Source organism: Piliocolobus tephrosceles, chromosome 16 (assembly GCF_002776525.5).
Source record: "Piliocolobus tephrosceles isolate RC106 chromosome 16, ASM277652v3, whole genome shotgun sequence".
In the NCBI taxonomy this organism is placed as follows: Eukaryota; Metazoa; Chordata; class Mammalia; order Primates; family Cercopithecidae; genus Piliocolobus; species Piliocolobus tephrosceles.
Window position 1 is genome coordinate 35,335,967 of NC_045449.1, and position 20,745 is coordinate 35,356,711.

General features: G+C 44.3%; 1 protein-coding gene across 1 annotated transcript in view; it reads right to left on the reverse strand.

Moving 5' to 3' along the window:
* RAD51C (RAD51 paralog C) overlaps positions 1-17,624 on the reverse strand; it is a 42,997-nt gene extending 25,373 nt beyond the window's left edge. The window contains exons 1-4 of the mRNA XM_023204626.2: positions 17,412-17,624; positions 15,006-15,264; positions 13,327-13,493; positions 6,427-6,560 (exon numbers count right to left, since the gene is read on the reverse strand). Coding sequence (XP_023060394.2) covers positions 6,427-6,560; positions 13,327-13,493; positions 15,006-15,264; positions 17,412-17,529 — 678 coding nt within the window. The 5' untranslated portion in view covers positions 17,530-17,624. The remainder of the gene's footprint in view (positions 1-6,426; positions 6,561-13,326; positions 13,494-15,005; positions 15,265-17,411) is intronic.
* Positions 17,625-20,745: the final 3,121 nt, after the last annotated feature.

Consider the following 20,745-nt stretch of genomic DNA (forward strand, 5'->3'; position numbering starts at 1 on the left):
TAGAGACGGGGTTTCGCCGTGTTAGCCAGGATGGTCTCGATCTCCTGGCCTCGTGATCCGCCCGTCTCGGCCTCCCAAAGTGCTGGGATTAGTTTTTCTTTTTTTTGAGACAGAGTCTCGCTCTGAAACACAGGCTGGAGCGCAGTGGCATGAACTGGGCTCACTGCAAGCTCCACCTCCGGGGTTCAAGCCATTCTCCTGCCTCAGCCTCCTGAGTAGTTGGGACTACAGGCGCCTGCCACCACGCCCGGCTAATTTTTTTGTATTTTTTAGTGGAGATGGCGTTTCACTGTGTTAACCAGGATGGTCTCGATTTCCTGACCTCATGATCCGCCCGCCTCGGCCTTTCAAAGTGCTGGGATTACAGGTAGGAGCCACTGCACCCAGCTGAATAATTATAATTTTCTTATAACTTGCCACTGTACACAGTCTTTACTGATAAAAAGCACATTTAAAGTATTCATAAAACATTCGGAAAAGGCGTAAAAAGAAAGTCTTGGTAAAACAACAAATTTGTCAATTAAATACACCAATTTTACCTTCAGGGTTCCTTTTATGTTTCTTGAAAAAAAAAAAAAAAAAAAACCCTTCAGGCTGGGCACAGTGGCTCAAACCTGTAATCCCAGCACTTTGGGAGGCCGAGGCAGGTGGATCATGAGGTCAGGAGTTTGAGACCAGCCTGGCCAACATGGTGAAGCCCTGCCATGTACTTCAGCGTGGGGGACAGAGTAAAACCCTTTCAAAAGAAAGCCCTCCCAAAGCAAAACATAAACAGTGAGGTTGGAAGAATAAACCAATATATAAACCTTAAGATCCCAAAATCAAAAAGCATCTAGAAACTAATCCAAATGTGAACAAAAAACTCCAATGCTGTTTTTTTTTTTTTCTATCTAGTAAGGGCTAGATTAAAGAAGAAGCTTTTATGAAGTAATGTCTAAGTAAGTCGTTTTATTTAGAGTATTTGTTTCTTCATTTAGAAGTATTAACTGACACATCCTTTCCTACATGCTAGTTACTGTTCCAGGCATTGGGGATGATATAGTAAATAAGAGAGAAGAATATAGTAAATAAAAGAGAAGGTCCCTGCTCTCTTGGAGTTTATGTTTTAGTGGAGTAAAGTACCATTAATATGCAAACAAACACACGAATAAGGTAATTTCCGATAATTATAACAAAATAAAACTGGACAAAGTGATGAAGAACAGTTGAACACTAATAAAAAGCACAAAAATGCAAAAAAAGGTGGCATTATAAAGACTGTGAAAAGGACACTTATTTACAGTATGACAGCTGATATAAAAAGGCAGAACATGACCTTGTTCATCCTTAGCTGGGAATGTGTGCACAGGTTGATTCGACTTTTCATGACTCCACACATGACCAATGCTCTGTGTCCCCCCAATATTCATAAGTTGAAGCCCTATCTCCCAATGTGACAGTATTCGGAGAGAGGGCCTCTAAAGTAGTAGGTTAATGTAAAATGAGGTCATGAGAATAACATCCTGATTTGAGAGGATTCGTGTCCTTGAAGAACAAGACACCAAAGAGCTCACTCCTCTTCCTTCCTCCCCACGAGGACACAGCAAGAAGGTGGCCAGCTACAAGCCAGGGAGAGAGCTCTCACCAGAGACCAATCAGCCAGAACCTTGATCTTGAGCTTCTAGTCTCCAGAACTGTAAGAAAATAAAATTTCTGTTGTTCAAGCCACTCAAGACTATAGTAATTTTGTTATGGTAGCCTGAGGTGACCACAACAGATTTTAGTATAAAGAAATGAGGTATGGTGGGTTGGGGGGTGAGAGAAGTGAGATACTACTATAACAAATACCTAAAATGTGGAAGTGATTTTGAAATTGGGTAATAAGCAAAGGCTGGAAAAGTTTTGAGATACTGTAAATATGGACATTAAGGGCAATTCTGGTGAGGTTTTTTTTTTTTTTTTGAGATGGAGTCTCGCTCTGTTGCCCAGGCTGGAGTGCAGTGGCATCATTCTCAGCTCACTGCAACCTCCACCTCCCTGGTTCAAGCAATTCCCCTGCCTCAGCCTCCCCAGTAGCTGGGATTACAGGCGCCCGCCACCACGCCCAGCTAATTTTTTTGTATTTTTAGTAGAGACGGGGTTTCACCATGTTGGCCAGACTGGTCTTGAACTCCTGACCTCAGGCAATCCGCCCGCCTCAGCCTCCCAAACTGCTGGGATTACAGGCGTGAGCCACCACGCCCGGCTATTCTGGTGAGACTTTATACAGAAATGAGGAACATGTTATTGGAAACTGAAGGAAAGCTGGTGCTTAGTATAAAGTGGTAAATAACTTGGCTGTGTTCTAGTATTTTATGGAAGGTAAAACTTGTGAGAAATGAAATTGGCTATTTATCTCAGAAGATTTCTAAGCAAAGTGTAGAGGAAGTGGCTTGGTTCCTCCTAGATCACTTATAGTAAAAATGAAAGAGGAGACAGATGAATTGAAGAAGGAATTGTTCAGCAAGAATGAACCATAACTTAGAGATGTGAAAAATTCCCAGCCTATCCACATTGCTAAAAATAAGAAAGCTTGCTCTAGAGAGAAGACCAAAGGTAGGGTTGAACAATCACTCTATAAATAGATTATCCATGATGTTAATCAGCCATCTCAGCAGATGCCAGTGACAGATAAGGGATTATAACAGCAGAAACATTGCTAGTTTGAAGTAAAGAGGACAGAGAAAGTGGGAAAGAATGAAGAAAGACTGTTGGACTTCCTTGATTCCACAAGACAAAACCATTAGCTACTTGACTGTGAATGTGCCCTATTCCTCAAGAAAAGGAAAAATGATGCCAAAGGGGATCACAGATCCTCAGAGCTGCCACTCTTTACATAAGCCCAGGGGGCAATGCTATGTCTTCCTTGGTTTCAGAGGGTAGGGCCCTTGCAGAGAGAGGAAGGGACAGGGTCACCCCACAGAGCAGTAGGGTGACTCTGCTACTGCAGTGGGCCTGGAAGGCAGAGCCTCAAAGCAAAAGATTATTCTTTTAATTATTATTTTTTTTGAGACGGAGTCTCACTGTCACCCAGGCTGGAGTGGAGTGGCATGATCTCATGTCACTGCAACCTCCTCTGCCTCCTGGGTTCAAGTGATTCTTCTGCCTCAGCCTCTCGAGTAGCTGGGACTACAGGCACGCGCCACCATGCCCGGCTAATTTTTGTATTTTTAGTAGAGATGGGGTTTCACCATATTGGCCAGTGTGGTCTCAAACTCCTGACTTTGTGATCCGCCTGCCTTAGCCTACCAAAGTGCTGGGATTACAGGCATGAGCCACCGTGCCTGGCCAGCAAAGGATTATTCCTGAGCCTTATGGTCTAATGAAATTTGCCTTGCTAGGGACCCATAATCCTTTTGGGAATGTTCATCCTATGCCTGTCCTACTATTGTATTTTGAAAGCATATAAGTTGCCTGATTTCAAACGTTCACAGCTGGAAGGGAATTTCACCTCAGGATGAATTATAACTTGAGTCTCACCAATCTCTGATTTAGATAATATTTAGATGAGGCCTGGAACTTTTAAGAGTTGATGATGGAACCAGTTAAGCCCTTTGGGGCTGTGTGGATGGAACAGATACAAGAAAAACATGAATGTGGTGGGTGGGGGGCAAGGGGCCGGGGCAAACTTCTGGGAACTCAATTGTGTCCACTTAAAATTCATATGTTGCATCCCTAAACCCCAACGTGAATGTATGTGGAGAAAGGACTTCTAAGGAAGTAATCAAAGTTAAATAAATTCATAAACATGGGACCCTAATAGCCTCTTTGTAAGAAGAAACATCAGGGTCCGGGCACGGTAGCTCACGCCTATAATCCCAGCACTTTGGGAGACCGAGGCAGGCAGATCACAAGGTCAGGATATCAAGAACATCTTGACCAACATGGGGAAACTCCGTCTCTACTAAAAATACAAAAATTAGCCAGATGTGGTGGCACGCACTTGTAGTCCCAGCTACTTTGGAGGCTGAGGCAGGAGAATTGCTTGAATCCGGGAGGAAGAGGTTGTAGTGAGCCGAGATCACACCATTGCACTCCAGCTTGGGCGACAAAAGCAAAACTCCGTCTCAAAAAAAAAAAAAAAAAAAAGAAGAAACACCAGGGAATTCACTCTCTCTCCTTCTTTTCCTCCCTATCATATGAGGACATAGAGAAAAGATGGCTGTCTGCAAGCCAGGAAGAAAGCCCCTGCCAGAAACTGAATCAGCTAGAACTTTGATCTTGAACTTCCAGGCTCCAGAACACTAAGAAAATTAATTTCTATTGTATTTATTTATTTAATTTTTATTTATTTATTTTGAGACAGTCTCTCTGTTGCCCAGGCTGGAGTGCAGTGGCACGATCTCGGCACACTGCAACCTCTGCTTCCCAGGTTCAAGCGATTCTCCTGTCTCAGCCTCCCAAGTAGCTGGGATCACAGGCGCATGCCAACATACCAGGCTAATTTTTGTGTTTTTAGGTAGAGATGGGGTTTTGCCATGTTAGCCAGGCTGGGTGACAGAGCAAGACTCTGTCTCAAAAAAAATAATTAATTAATTAAAATAAATAAATAAAATAACAAAGAGATGGCATTTTCCACGCAGAATCCTGGCAAAAATATTCATAAGGTCAGGATGATGGGTAATAGGCATTCTCATATATTGTCAGTAAGAGTAGAAATTGGTGCAATCTTTCTGAAGGGTGATTTGTGTTCAAGAAAAAATTATTCTAACACTTCTTAAAACAGTAAGGAGACCATATTCAAGACTATTCCAATAGGGGTATCACAATAGGGGAGAGAGATTGGGTTCAAATCAGAATACAAAGACAAGTGGGGATTCACAACCAAGAGCAAGGTGAAGGGGTCAGTGGATGAACAATTACTAACAGTGAGACATCAAGGGTAGGGAAATTCTTGCTAAACTGACCAAACAGGATTCTTACTAAAGGCAGGCCAGCCAGGTGAGCAGCCTGGCCAACATGCAAAACCCTGTTTCTACTAAAAATACAAAAAAAAAAAATTAGGTGGGCAGAATGGCGCATGCCTGTCATCCCAGCTACTTGGGGGGCTGAGGCAGAACTGCCTGAACCCGGGAAGCAGAGGTTGCAGTGAGCCAAGATCGCGCCACTGCACTCCAGCCTGGGTGACAGAGCAAGACTCCATCAAATCAAAAAAAATAAACAAAATAAAGGCAGGCCAAGGATTTAAATATCAAAGGTGGGGAATGAGGAACGTGATCAGATATCAAATGTGCTCAGACTATCAAATGTGAGGGATTCTCTATGAAGCTTAGCAGGTTTCTTTGCTAAGACTGGGCTGGGCAGGCCAAAGACAGGATGGGGCCAAGGTCGGTCAAGGACAATCTTTGTCACTGATAATGTTTATCAAAATTAAAGGGCCATTGGCCGGGCGCAGTGGCTCAAGCCTGTAATCCCAGCACTTTGGGAGGCCGAGACGGGTGGATCACGAGGTCAGGAGATCGAGACCATCCTGGCTAACATGGTGAAACCCCGTCTCTACTAAAAATACAAAAAAACTAGCCGGGCGAGGTGGCGGGCGCCTGTAGTCCCAGCTACTCCGGAGGCTGAGGCAGGAGAATGGCGTAAACCCGGGAGGCGGAGCTTGCAGTGAGCTGAGTCCGGCCACTGCACTCCAGCCCAGGCGACAAAGCTAGACTCTGTCTCAAAAAAAAAAAAAAAAAATTAAAGGGCCAGGCACAGTGGCTCATGCCTGTAATCCCAGCACTTTGGGAGGCCGAGGTGGGAGAACTGCTTAATCCTAGGAGTTGACACCATTTCTACAAAAAAAAAAAAAAAAAAAAAAAAAAGGTGATACATGATGGCATGGTAGCTCAATGTAGGCTTGAACTGCTGGGCTCAAGCAATCTTCCCACCTCAGCCCTGCTCCTCGGTAGCTGAGACTACAGCTACACCACACACGGTTAATTTTTTTTTTTGGTAAAGACAATGTCTTACTATGTTGCCCAGGCTGGTTTTGAACTACTGGGCTCAAGTGATCCCTCACCGTGGCCTCCCCAAGTGCTGGGATTACAAGTATGAGCCACTGCACCTGGTCAATAGTGATCAATTTTGGGGGGAGGCACTAGAAAACAGTAGCACAAGGAAGTTTTTATTTTTCATTTCATACTTTTCTATACAATATGGTTTGACAGGAGCTATTCCACTATTACTGGAAATGAAACTTCTATATTATTTCAATTTCTTACTCCGGGCATAAACTATATATACATATACATATACATACACAAAACAAATATAAATATAAATAAATTGTAGGTCAAGGAAGGAAGAGGTCTTCTCAATTGGCTTTGACTTTGATTTTATGCTATTGTACTGGTTATTTTTTCATGCTTATCAAACACCTCAAAAAACTGTTGTTTAGTTACATTTCAGTAGTCTGACTCATACCTTTGAATGTTCCGAAAGGAAATCTGGAAGAAGATAAACTTGTGCCAGTAACTCTGTGTAGTCACGACAGCGAAAATAATAAATATGGGAAAGAATATTATCAAGAGTGAAATCTTCCAAAGCTTTTCGGTGTTCTGAAACAACAAAACAATCTTAATTAGTTTTACCTGTTTGGATGTGCTGGCAATTGTAAGAAAACAATCCTTTTTAATAACAAAATGTTCTCCTTTGTATAACAAAATTCTTTAACTGAAAGATGACAAACTGTAGCAAAATTACCATAAACTATCAGTTCGCAATTTCTGATCTCTCTCCTTTTTGAGACGGGGTCTCACTCTGTCTCTGTCGCCTAGGCTGGAGTGCAGTGGCGCGATCTCAGCTCACTGCAAGCTCCACCTCCCGGGTTCACGCCATTCTCCTGCCTCAGCCTCCTGAGTAGCTGGGACTACATGCGCCCGCCACCGCGCCCGGCTAATTTTTTGTGTTTTTAGTAGAGACGGGGTTTCACCGTGGTCTCGATCTCCTGACCTTGTGATCCGCCTGCCTCGGCCTCCCAAAGTGCTGGGATTACAGGCGTGAGCCACCGTGATCTCTCTCTTAATTTGTTTAGAGATCAGGTCTCACTCTGACGCCCAGGTTGGAGCACAGTGGCACAATCATAGCTCACCGCAACCTTGAATTCCTAGGCTCAAGGGATCCTCCTGCCCCAGCCTCCCAAAGCACTGGAATTACAGGCATAATGCACTGTGTCCAGCCCCTTGAATTTTTTTTTTTTTTTTTTTTTCAGATAAAGTCTCACTCTGTTGCCCAGGCTGGAGTGCAGTGACATGATCTCGGCACACTGCAACCTCTGCCTCTCGGGCTCAAGCGATTGTCCTGCCTCAGCCTCTTGAGTAGCTGGGATTATAGCCACTCGCCACCACACCCAGCTAATTTTTGTATTTTCAGTAGAGACGGGGTTTCACCATGTTGGCCAGGCTGGTCTTCAACTCCTGACCTCAAGTGATCTGCCCGCTTCAGCTTCCCAAAGTGCTGGGATTACAGGCATGAGCCACCACACCCAACCTGATCTTTTACTTTCACATTTTCCACTGTTTCCTTACATATTAGGCAATGTAAAATTATTTATAAACATATATAACCAGTACTTTAATGCCTGCCTTTTCATATTTCTAGTCACTGGCTTCATTGAACAGAAATAACATAATGGAAGTTTCTCTTTCTTGTTTTTTTCTATAGGACTACAAATTAAGAGTTAATGGCAGCCTGGACAACATGGCAAAACCCCATCTCTGCAAAAAATACAAAAATTAGTCAGGTGTGGTAGTGTGCAAATGTGGTCATAGCTACTCAGGAGGTTAAGGTGAGAGGATCGCTTGAGCCTGGGAGGTCAAGGCTGCAGTAAACTGTGATAGCCGCACTGTACTCCAACCTGGGTGACAGAATGAAACTCTGTCTCAAAAAAAAGAAAAAGAAAAGTTACGAAAAAATGTTCAAATAAAGCATTTTTTCTCTTGAATGCTGTAGTACAATTTGATATTTAACTAGCAACAATTATATAAAATCTTTCTTGGCTTTGATGTTTAAAACAAACAGTTTGAGGCCGGGAGCAGTGGCTCACACCTGTAATCACAGCACTTTGGGAGGCTGGGTGGGTGGATCACTAGGTCAGGAGTTCGAGACCAGCCTGGTCAACATGGTGAAACCCCATCTCTACTAAAAATATAAAAATTAGCCTGGTGTGGTGGTGCACACCTGTAATCTCAGCTACTCAGGAGGCTGAGGCAGGAGACTTGCTTGAACCCAGGAGACGGAGGTTGTAGTGAGTCAAGATCTCACCATTGCACTCTAGTCTGGGCGACAGAACAAGACTCTGTCTCAGAAAAAAAGAAAAACAAACAAACAGTTTGGTTTTGCATATATTTCAGAGAAAAACCAAGAGAGTTACTGCATTTTTTCTTTTCTTCTTTCTTTTTTTTTTTGAGACAGTCTCCCTCTATCCCCCAGGCTGGAGTGCAGCGACGCAATCTCAGCTCACTGCAAGCTCTGCCTCCCGGGTTCATGCTATTTTCCTGCCTCAGCCTCCCGAGCAGCTGGGACTACAGGCACCCGCCACCACGCCCAGCTAATTTTTTGTATTTTTAGTAGAGACAGGGTTTCACCGTGTTAGCCAGGATGGTCTCCATCTCCTGATCTCGTGATCTGCCTGCCTTGGCTGCCCAAAGTGCTGGGATTGCAGGCATGAGCCACCGTGCCCGGCCAGTTACTGCATTTTAAAATGTACTTAGCCAGGCACGGTGGCTCATGCCTGTAATTCTAACACTTTAGGATGCCAAGGCAGGCAGATCTCTTGAGCCCATGAATTCAAGACTAGTCTGGACAACATGGCAAAACTCCGTCTCTATTAAAAAATGCAAAAAAAAATTAGCTGGGCATGGTGGTGCCCACCTGTAGCCCCAGCTACTCAGCGGGCTAAAGTCAGAGGATCATCTGAGCCCAGGGAGGTCAAAGCTGCAGTGAATTGTGATCATGCCACTGCATTTCGGCCTGGGTGACAAGGTGAGACCATTTCAAAAAAAGTAAAATATTAAAAATAAAATGTACTTAAATTTTAACTCTCAAAAAACAAGAAGCTATATTTTAGAATAGAAAATATTTCCTATTGCAAATATACATGTAACAAGAGTCAAATTTTCACCCAAACAATGACAACTTAATCAATCTCATATCAATCATTTAAAAACTTTAGGCCAAGTGTGGAGGCTCACGCCTGTAATCCAGCACTTTGGGAGGCCAAGGCAGGTGGATCACGAGGTCAAGAGATCGAGACCATTCTGGCTAACACGGTGAAACCCCATCTCTACTAAAAATACAAAAAATTAACCAGGCATGGTGGCAGGCGCCTGTAGTCCCAGTTACTCGGGAGGCTGAGGCAGGAGAGTGGCGTGAACCCGTGAGGCGGAGCTTGCAGTGAACTGAGATTGCGCCACTGCATTCCAGCCTGGGCAACAGAGTGAGATTCTGTCTTAAAAAATAAATAAATAAATAAATAAAAATAAAAACTTTACATCCCAGTGCTATACCTACTCTATTTACGGTAAGGTTTTAAGACACTAATACAAACACACATGGTGGCATGGGTAGCTTTAAGGTATAGGGGAAGGAAAATTTTTTTCCTGCCACCCTCTTAGGTTTCTTGGCTGGAGCCCTGTAAATCGGACTGACAAAAGATGGATTAACAAGAGAAAAACAGTTTATTAATTGTGCATAGTGCATGTAACAACACAGGGAAGTCCAGAAATTAAGTAACTCAAAAGTTTGGTTAGATTTGGGGCCGGGCACAGGTGTTCACACCCATAATCCAAGCACTTAGGGAAGCCAAGGTAGGAGGATCACCTGAGGTCAGAAGTTTGAGACCAGTTTGGCCAACATGATGAAACTCTGTCTCTACTAAAAATACAAAAATTAGCCAGGTATGGTGGTATGCACCTGTATTCACAGCTCCCAGCTACTTGGGAAGCTGAGTCAGGAGAATCACTTGAATCTGGGAGGTGAAGGTTGCAACGAGCCAAGATTGCGCCACTGCACTCCAGCCTGGGCAGCAGAGCCAGATTCCATCTCAAAAAAAAAAAAAGGATTTGAGCTTATCTTCCCGAAGGTACAATAAATTTTTAGAGAAGTAACAAGACAAAGGAAAAGAACCATGAGTCTCTAAAGGCAGCAAATATTGAAACTAATTGGAGATAAAAGATAGCTAGTAAAATTTGTTATGTACGCTGATAATGGTCTAAAGTTGTCTGCAGTGATTAACTTTTGTCTTCCTGGTAAGAGAGGGAAGATGAGACTCTTCTGTACATTTATGTCCTGTATTTAGGAAGGGTAGACAGATTTATCTATTTCTTCTCAATTGCCTTCAGCTCAAAATAATCCTTACGCCAAAGTGGCATATTTTGGGGTGGCATATTCTGCTAGGGCCCAAAGGGCTTTCAGTAAGCATGCCGGTCATCAGCAAAATGGGACACTTAGTACATTCATTAAAAAAAAAAAATCCAGGCCGGGCACGGTGGCTCAAGCCTGTAATCCCAGCACTTTGGGAGGCCGAGACGGGCGGATCACGAGGTCAGGAGATCGAGACCATCCTGGCTAACACGGTGAAACCCCGTCTCTACTAAAAATACAAAAAAACTAGCCGGGCGAGGTGGCGGGCGCCTGTAGTCCCAGCTACTCCGGAGGCTGAGGCAGGCGAATGGCATAAACCCGGGAGGCAGAGCTTGCAGTGAGCTGAGATCCGGCCACTGCACTCCAGTCCGGGCGACAGAGCGAGACTCCGCCTCAAAAAAAAAAAAAAAATCCAGCTGATTACACTCATTTAAAGGAAATCTTATGAAAAGCATTTTTTTTAAACTTCTAGAGGAAAGAATAAAGACCGCACATCCAAAAAATAAATAAAACAAAGAAAAAGAAAACCTGTAGCTCATGTCTGTAATCCCAGCACTTTGGGAGGCTAAGGCAGGCAGATCATGAGGTCAGGAGTTTGAGACCAGCCTGGTCAGCATGGTGAAACCCCATCTCTACTAAAAACACAAAAAAGTAGCCAGGCATTGTGGCACACGCCCATAGTCCCAGCTACTCAGGAGGCTGAGGCAGAATTGCTTGAACCCAGTAGGCAGAGGTTGGAGTGAGCCGAGATCGTGCCACTGCACTCCAGCCTGGGTAACAGAGCGTGACTCCATCTCAAAATAAATAAATAAAAAAGAAAACAGTCACTCCACAAGCCATTTAATTTGTAAGTAATTGAAAGGGTAAGAACTTGAATATAAATTTCCTTTCTTTTGTTTTGAGAAGGAGTTTCACTTTGGTCGCCCAGAGTGGAGTGCAGTGGCGCCATCTCGGCTCACTGCAACTTCCACCTCCTGGGTTCAAGCGATTTTCCTGCCTCAGACTCCTGAGTTGGGATTATAGGCACTCACCACCATGCCCAGCTAATTGTTTGTATTTTTAGTAGAGATGGGGTTTCACCATGGCTCCTGACTTCAGGTGATCCACCCACCTAGGCCTCCCAAGGCGCTGGGTTTACAGGAATGAGACACTGCACCTGGCCTACAAATTACCTTTCAAAAATTGTTTTAGGCTGGGCGCAGTGGCTCACGCCTGTAATCCCAGCACTTTGGGAGGCCAAAGTGGGCAGATCACCTGAGGTCAGGAGTTCAAAACTTGACTTGCCTACATGGTGAAACCCCGTCTCTACAAAAAATACAAAAATTAGTTGGGTGTGGCCGGGTACTGTGGCTCATGCCTGTAATTCCAGCACTTTGGCAGGCAGATCAGGAAGTCAGGAGATCAAGACCATCCTGGCTAATGTGGTGAAACCCTGTCTCTCCTAAAAATACAAAAAAAATTAGCTGAGCATGGTGGCGGGTGCCTGTAGTACCAGCTACTTGGGAGGCTGATGCAGGAGAATAGCGTGAACCCAGGAGGTGGAGCTTGCAGTCAGCCGAGATTGCGCCACTACACTCCAGCCTGGGCGAGAGAGCGAGACTTTGTCTCAAAAAAAAAAAAAAAAAAAAACAACTAGCTGGCCTTGGTGACACATGCCTGTAATCCCAGCTACTCAGGAAGAGGCTAAGGCAGGAGAATCGCTTGAACCTGGAAGGTGGAGGTTGCAGTGAGCCGAGATCATGCCACTGCACTCTAAACTGGGCGACAGAGCAAGACTGTCTTGAAAAAGAAAAAAAAGATTGGCCGGGTGCAGTGGCTCACGCCCGTAATCCCAGCACTTTGGGAGGCTGAGACGAGAGGATCACCTGAGATCAGGAGTTCGAGACCAGCCTGATCAACATGGAGAAACCCTGTCTCTACTAAAAATACAAAATTAGCTGGGCGTGGTGGCACATGCCTGTAATCCCAGCTTCTCAGGAGGCTGAGGCAGGAGAATCCCTTGAACCTGGGAGGTGGAGGTTGCAGTGAGCCGAGATTGTGCCACTGCACCCCAGCCTGGGCAGCAAGAGTGAAACTTCGTCTCAAAAAACAGCAACAAAAAATTGTTTTACAGTCACTTTATTTTCACATAACAAGCACCAAAAAACACCTCCCAAACACTTTAACAATTAGTGCAGTTATGAAATCAGCTATATAATCAAAGCCCCGAAGTCAATCTGCTTAACAATCCAAACATTTCAGACGTGGTTTTCTTTTTTTTTCTTCTTCTTCTTTTTTTAAGAGACAGAGTAGTCTCACTCTGCTGCCTAGGCTGGAGTGCAGTGGCATAATCTGGGCTCACTGCAACCTCCGACTCCCGAGTTCAAGTGATTCTCCTGCCTCAGCCTCCTGAGTAGCTGAGATTACAGACATGTGCCACCACACCTGGCTAATTTTGGTATTTTTAGTACAGACAGAATTTCATCGTGTTGGCTAGGCTGGTCTCGAACTCCTGACCTCAGGTGATCCACCCGACTCTGCCTCCCAAAGTCCTGGGATTACAGGCATAAGCCACTGCACCTGGCCTCAGACGTGGTTTTCAAAGCTACTTTGGTTTTTGGAAAACCAATATGGAAGTTATTATACATTGAAACGCTATTAACAACAGTTGCTTATATTAAGGTGTCCAAAACCATTAAATTACACCTGATAAGATGCAGTATGATGACTGAAATACATACATAGGTTTTGTCCCAAAGCTCCTACAGGAAGAAGTGAGGGCCATAAAAGGGGAAGAAAAAAAAGCCAGTCCAGGCTGGGGCATTTCTCATTTTGCAACAGTAGTAGAACAGTTTAACACTAGTTCACGGTCAAGTCATTAGGCTTCACATTCCAAATGGTCTGTTGCTGAGGTCTGAGATGGGCACAAATGCAAATTACTTTTACTAATACAGAAAAAAAGAGGATCATTTGCTAACTTACCCTCTCCCTTGTGTTTTTCTGCTATAAGCTGAAGGTGCTGAATGCAGGCAGTAGCAAGGTCTACCACTCTATCAACCATAAAACTTCCCTCTGTATCAATAAAAACTGCTTCACCTGCCACTCCTCCAAAACATTCTGGTATCTGTACATCTACTGCCAACTGCATACTGTCAATAAAAAGATGACAAATAATCAAATATCATGATGATCTAAGGCAGTGTTTTTGAACTCCAGATAATAACAAGCTAGGTACCACGAAAGTTTTATAAATGCAAATATGCTTCCCAAGGCAACAGAAATGTCTAACTCTTCATGACTCCAGATATAATGTGAACCAATTGACCATATGTGAATCAACTGGATTGGGGGAGGGCATGCCTATAAAACCAAGATTAAGGACATTTTATTTTATTTATTATTATTATTATTATTATTATGTTTTTAGATGCAGTCTCGCTCTGTCACCCAGGCTGGAGTTCAGTGGTGTGATCCCGCCTCACTGCAAGCTCCACCTCTCGGGTTCATGCCATTCTCCTGCCTTAGCCTCCCGAGTAGCTGGGACTACAGATGCCCGCCACCACGTCCGGCTAATTTTTTGTATTTTTTAGTAGAGACAGGGTTTCACCACGTTAGCCAGGATGGTCTCGATCTCCTGACCTCGTGATCCACCTGTCTCGGCCTCCCAAAGCGCTGGGATTACAGGCATGAGCCACCATGCCTGGTCGATTAAGGATATTTTAATTATTTCCAGGCCTCTCAAAATGGAGCTCCTTATTATACATAAATCTACTTACAGAGTCTTGCTCTGTCGCCCAAGTTGGAGTGCAGCAGCATGATCTCAGCTCACTGCAACCTCTGCCTCCCAGGTTCAAGCAATTCTCCTGCCTCAGCCTCCCGAGTAGCTGAGATTATAGGTGTGCACCACCATGCCTGGCTAATTTTTTGTATTTTTAGTAGAGATGGGGTTTCACCATGTTGGCCAGGCTGGTCTCGAACTCCTGATCTCACGTGATCCGCCCACCTCAGCCTCCCAAAGTGCTGGGATTACAGGTGTGAGCCACCACCCCCAGCCTCTTTTTTTTTTTTTTTTTGAGATAGGGTCTCACTCTGCTGCCCAGACAGTGATGTGATCAAGGCTCACTACAGTTTCGACCTCCCCGGCTCAAGCAATCCTCCTGCCTCAGCCTCTCAAGTAGCTAAGACCACAGGCACACCACTCTTGGCTAATTTTTCATTTTTAGTAGAGACGAGGTCTCACTATGTTGCCCAGACAGGCCTCAGACTCCTGGACTCAAGTGATCCTCCTGCCTCAGCCTCCCAAAGTGCTGTGATTATAGGCATGAGCCACTACCCCAGCCATAAATCTACTTTCAAACATCTGACTTTCAAATATAGTCTCAGAAATGAATAAAGCAGAAACTTACCGTTTAACCTTAAGACTGCACTACAATTTGCAAAAGAAACATTTTTTCACATCAAAATAATTGCATCAATTTATCAGAAGGGATACTGAAGTAACACAAATAGTAAGTTAATTTTTGTTTAATGCACATATACATTTAAAATTAACAGCACATACATACCTTATTTGGTTTCCTGACTGTAAACCAACAGTACAAAATACTGCTTTCATAATATGTTATTAAACCCACCCTTAAAAGGAGAACACTTTATTTTACCATAATTGTGTTTTTCCAACACCTGGTGCACCACAAATTTCTGTTGTTTTCATTAAGGGTACTCCACCCCCAAGAATATCATCTAGTGCCGAACAGAAGGTAATTATGAAGCCCTGGGTATGCTCCTGCTCAAGAAGTTCCAGTGCTGTACACTTCTTGCCTGACTCAGATGTACCAGCATATCTTGGTTTATTTGTGAGACATTCTCTTCTGATAATTTGCAGAGTTTCTAAGGCTTCCGCTTTAGATATCCCAACTTCTGAAAGTAAAATAAGAAAAAAAGAACCCTAATTTCAGAGATTTAAAAGTGTAACATGATAATGGCTTGTCTTCATTAATTTTAATTTTTAGACAAGAGTGATGCTAGGAGTAGAGAAACATAAAAATGCAACACTCTATCAACCATTTAATTTTTCAGTTTGGCCGGACACAGTGGCTCATTCCTGTAATCCCAGTACTTTAGGAGGCTGAGTCAGCTGGATCACCTGAGTCCAGGAGTTCAAGACCAGCCTGGCCAACATGGTGAAACCCTGTCTCTACTAAAAATACAAAAATTAGCCGGTGTGGTGGCATGCATTATAATCCCAGCTACTTGGGAGGCTGAGGCAGGACAATCGCTTGAACCCAGAAGGTGGAGGTTACAGTGAGCAGAGATCGCACCATTGCACTTCAGCCTGGACGACAGTGTGAGACTTCAGTTCAAAAAAAAAAAAAAAAAATTCAGCTTAATAAAGGCATTTGTTGCCTTAGTCATCACATAAAGAATTACCTATTACCTCAGAAACAATTCAACTAAAGCATTTCTGAGTACCTACAAGTGTCTCAGGAAGCAGAAATAAAAATGTACTCACTATTACTACACTTCTACTATCTCTTTTGGTCTTATGAAGCCATAATTATCTTGCTCTCATAAGGTATACAAATTATTTTTCAGATGAGAATGAAAACAGATTTTTTAACTGCCTACAAGGTACAACTTTAAGAAGCAAATATGCATATATTATTTATAATAAAAACTTTTCATGGAAATAACTAATGTAAAAAATTCATATATCACTCCAAACTAATGAGAATATTCAATGCATAAGCATTTTAATGAATACATTTATGCGTCCTCGACTACACAATTTCACCCATTTGACAGTATGGCCTGAGAAGAGAATATGGCAATTACAAAACAAGCTGGTGAAGAAATAATGGTGAGGATGACATCACGTATCAGTTTATCAGTGATTGATCTGGTAAGAGTATGAGCCATAAATACGGGGCTAATAAAAGACAATGGTGATGACAGAATTTAGGAAATGAAAATCCTATCCAGTTCAAGAGCCTGAATGCTGGAATCAGATTGCCTGGGTTTGTAAATCCTGGCACCACCTACTGTGTGACTTTGGGCAAGTTACTTCACTTTTTCTTTTTTGCTCAGATTTTTTTCTTCTATAAAATGGGAATGAGACGATACATGTAAAAAGCTTGGTAGAATATCAAGGCCGTCTAAAATGGTCAACAGTTGTTAGTGATTATTATTATTCAGAGTTTCACATTTCTTCTTTGAAAAACCAACTTGAAAAAAAAGAGTCCATCAAATTTTGGGGGACACAGTCTGTGTGCGGTATGACTTAAACAGTTAAGATTGGGTCTACAAGACTTATTCTTTAGAGGCGAATCGAAACCTCCGTATTTTCCATCATTAAGGGCAGTAATTTAAAATTCTGTACATCTTCTTCAGTCAATAGCACAGGTCTGGACATGTCATGTGCACATGTAAATGTGCACAACGAGTGACCACGCCAGCTTCATATTTGCATACCTCGGGATGCAGTGGTTCCCATCTGCAGTGCTCTGGAATATGAGGTTTTGGGTGTTTCAGTGAATTACGCAAAAGGAGAATATTCTTTCTACCGCTTCCTCAAGATTCCGGGGATTCTACTCCTTTCCCATTCTTAGTGTCTCTAGTCCTACACAAATCCTGCATTTCTGAAATTTAACCCTTACCCCTTGGATCTTGGAACAGCAAAAATTAGACAACCAATTCTGACTCCACCATTTCCTAACCCACTTAGCATGAACAGTTACCTAACCTCCCCAAGATACCAGTTCTCTCATCCATATACTGAATAAAATAATCTACGTAAGCAGGTTGAGGGTTAAATGAGACAATCCTCAAAGCATTCAGCAGGTATTGCCAGAGGAAAAGCAATTAGTAAGTGTTTTCACGACCACAGTTCTCCTAACCATTGAGACAACTTGTAAGTGGAGTCGAGTAGCTGTTTCACGTTGTAAACGCGGACGTGGGAGGCAGCAGAATCTAACGGAGACTGGACTGAAGCCCGAGGCGAGAGAATGAAGACTGAGGCGGCGCTGACGGCGGCCGGTGTGCCTCAGCTTGCCATCAGGAGTCGTTACCTTTGCTAAGCTCGGAGGGTTTCACCTCTAGGAGTTCCTCAGCAATCTGGAAACCCGCAGACACCAGCTTCACCCGCACCGCTGGAGACAGCGGGAAACTCACCAAATCCCGCTGCATTTCAAAGCCAAACGTCTTGCCGCGCAGTCGCGCGAGCTCAGGGGCCAACCCCGGAGCAGCCAAACTGCGCACGCCCTCGCCAGGGCGTGCGGCGTGACGTCAGACGTAAAGCGGAAGGGGCCGGCTCTGTGGCCTGGCTGCACGCGGCTCTGGCCCTTGCAGCTCTGCGCAGGCTTGTAAATTTTCACACTTGTGCACTATTCCGTTATGATTCCCCAAAGTCCCATTTAGAGATTCCCCATCAAATGTACACCCTGACTGTAAAACGATGGACGGAGACCATAGGATGGACAGCCAGGCCCAGTGGGTTCTCCACACAACATTTCCTTGCCTCCACTGTGGCCTGTTAGGTGAAGCCTCAGAGTTACTAATATGAATGATGTTGAGTGGGAGTAGTGAGTGTAACGAGCACACACTGGCCAGTTACCATTATTTTGGTGTGAAAAGCTCAGGGAATTAGGAGTAATCTGCGTCCTCATGGTAGAGTTGCAGTCTCTTGGCTCTTCCCGCTGACCGTCCCCCTTTTCTGACCCCCGCCCCCCCCCCCCGCCCCCCTCCCCCGCCGCGCCATTGCTTTTCCCGCTCTCGCGAGGAATTGTGGGCCAGCCCCCAACGGCCGTTGGAAGGGATCGCTCCCCATTCCGCGCACCCACGCACTCCTACCCGGGAGTCGAATGTCTAGCATGGCGGTTTCTGAGACCGTTATTTCTTCATGGCGTGCCTAACTTAAGCCGTATCTGGAAAAGTAAGCAACTAATGTCCCTATTAGTGGGTCTGGGGTCCTGAAAGGGAGGGGCTGGGCTACACAAGAGGTCCATTTGTGGTACAGAGTTGGGAAGGGGCGTTCAAACCGGGGTAGTGGCCACTTCTAAATTACAGAACTTTGGGGAGGAAAGGAAGCAGTTTGGAAGGTGGTTTATGAGATCTTTTGTTGTCTCGGTGAGTGTAACTTATTTAGCGGGGAGTAACTTATTCCCTACCTATTGGCGATGATTTTTTTTTTTTTTTTTGAGACAGAGTCTCACTGTGTTGCCCAGGCTGGGGTGCAATGGCGCTGTCTCAACTCACTGCAACCTTCGCCTCCCGGGTTCAAGTGAGTCTCCTGCCTCAGCCTCTCGAGTATCTGGGATTACAGGCGCATGCCACCATGCCCGGATAATTTTTGTATTATTATTAGAGAAGGGGTTTCACCATGTTGGCCAGGCTGGTCTCGAACTCCTGACCTCGTGATCCGCCTGCCTCAACCTCCCAAAGTGCTGGGAGTACAGGTGTGAGCCACCACGCCCCGCCCTGTTGGCGATGATTCTTAGTCTTGACTTTTCTTCCTAGCTTAAAGAAACTTTCTAAATATTGCAAATCAGAGTTCTCTACATACTTACATCTAAAAAAGGAAACAACGTATGTTGAGCCCTTTAGCAAATCCCACACATTTCAAATGGCCATAGCCATGCCAAAAGGAAGATAAGGACATAGAAGCTCAGCATGTAGTTTAATATCAATTCTGATGAAAGAAAGCTGGCCGGGTGCAGTGGCTCATGCCTGTAATCCCAGCACTTTGGGAGGTCGAGGCGGGTGGATCTCCTTGAGCTCATGAGTTTGAGACCAGCCTTGACAACATGGCTAAACACCGTCTCTACCAAAAGTACAAAAAATTAGCCGGGCATGCTGGCATGTACTGGTGGTCCCAGCTACTCAGGGGTCTGAGGTGGGAGGATCCCTTCAGCCTGGGAGTGAGCCATGATCGCACCACTGCACTCCAGCCTGGGTGACAGAGTGAGACCCTCTCTCAAACAAACAAAACACCTCAGCACGGTTTTCTTAAAGCCAAGATTCAAACCTAGCATCCGTTTTACTACCCCGAACTATTAAATTTTTGTGTCCCTACTGGTGGGGAGAATACAAGAAGCATTTATACCCCATTTGGTAGGTCAGAGAAAGTCTTGTAGGACTGACCAAAATCTGGTTGGCCACTCAACCCATTGCTTAACTTCTAATATGGTCTATATTTGAGCACTCAGCACATAAATACTATCCTCAGGGAGAATTCACCCTTATGCTTTTAAACCACCCAGATTCTCGGGGGAAGAAAAAACATGGTATTACCACATTCAACAATAAGTCTTCAGTTAGTTTGGTCAAACTCAGTGGAATCGGTCATGTTTAGAATTTCTTTCATTGACAGTGGGAAGTTCAAAACTACTCTGGCCTGGCACAGTGGCTTAAGCCTGGAATCCAAGCACTTTGGGAGGCCTAGGAGGGCAGATCGCTTGATCTCAGGAGTTTGAGATGAGCCTGGGCAACAGGGCAAAACCCCATCTCTATAAAAAATACAAAAATTAGCCAGCATGGTGGTGCATGCCTCTAGTCCCAGCTACTTGGGAGGCTGAGGTGGGAGAACCGATTGAGCCTGGGAGGTCGAGGTTGCGCTGAGCTGAGATCACATAACTCCACTCCAGTCTGGGCGACAGAGCGAGATTCCATCTCAAAAAACAAAACAAAAACACACTCAACTCTATAGCTATACAATTAAGTGCTGTTAATATCTTTTGCGGATCACAAGGTCAGGAGATCAAGACCATCCTGGCTAACATGGTGAAACCCCATCTCTACTAAAAATAGAAAAAATTAGCGGGGCATGGTGGCGGGCACTGGTAGTCCCAGCTACTTGGGAGGCTGAGGCAGGAGAATGGCCTGAACCCAGGAGGCGGAGCTTGCAGTGAGCCTAGATGGCGCCACTGCACTCCAGCCTGGGTGATAGAGCGAGACTCGGTCTCAAAAAAACAAAAATCTTCTGGCCCTTGCCTATAATAATAATTTTCATCATCATTCTTACAAAGCAATTACATCTTTAATGCAATTTGCTTTGTAGTCATGCTTTCAAACTGGGATCCAGGTTTTTGAAGCCAGGTACTAGGAACCAAACAAAGCTATGTGATAAATATGGAAGGTGCACCTTCTTGTATTATCACTTTTCTCAAAAAAATCTTTCAGGGAGGGAAGAGTTAAATGATTTACCTGGTAAGTCATTTGAAATGGTTTATATTAAACAAACATTACGTCTGTATAGTATGGATAAATCATTAAAATTTTTGAAAAAATAAACATTAATAAAATGTGGGGTAGGCCGGGCACAGTGGCTCACTCCTGTAATCCTAGCACTTTGGGAGGCGGAGGCGGGTGGATCATGAGGTCAAGAGATCAAGACCATCCTGGCCA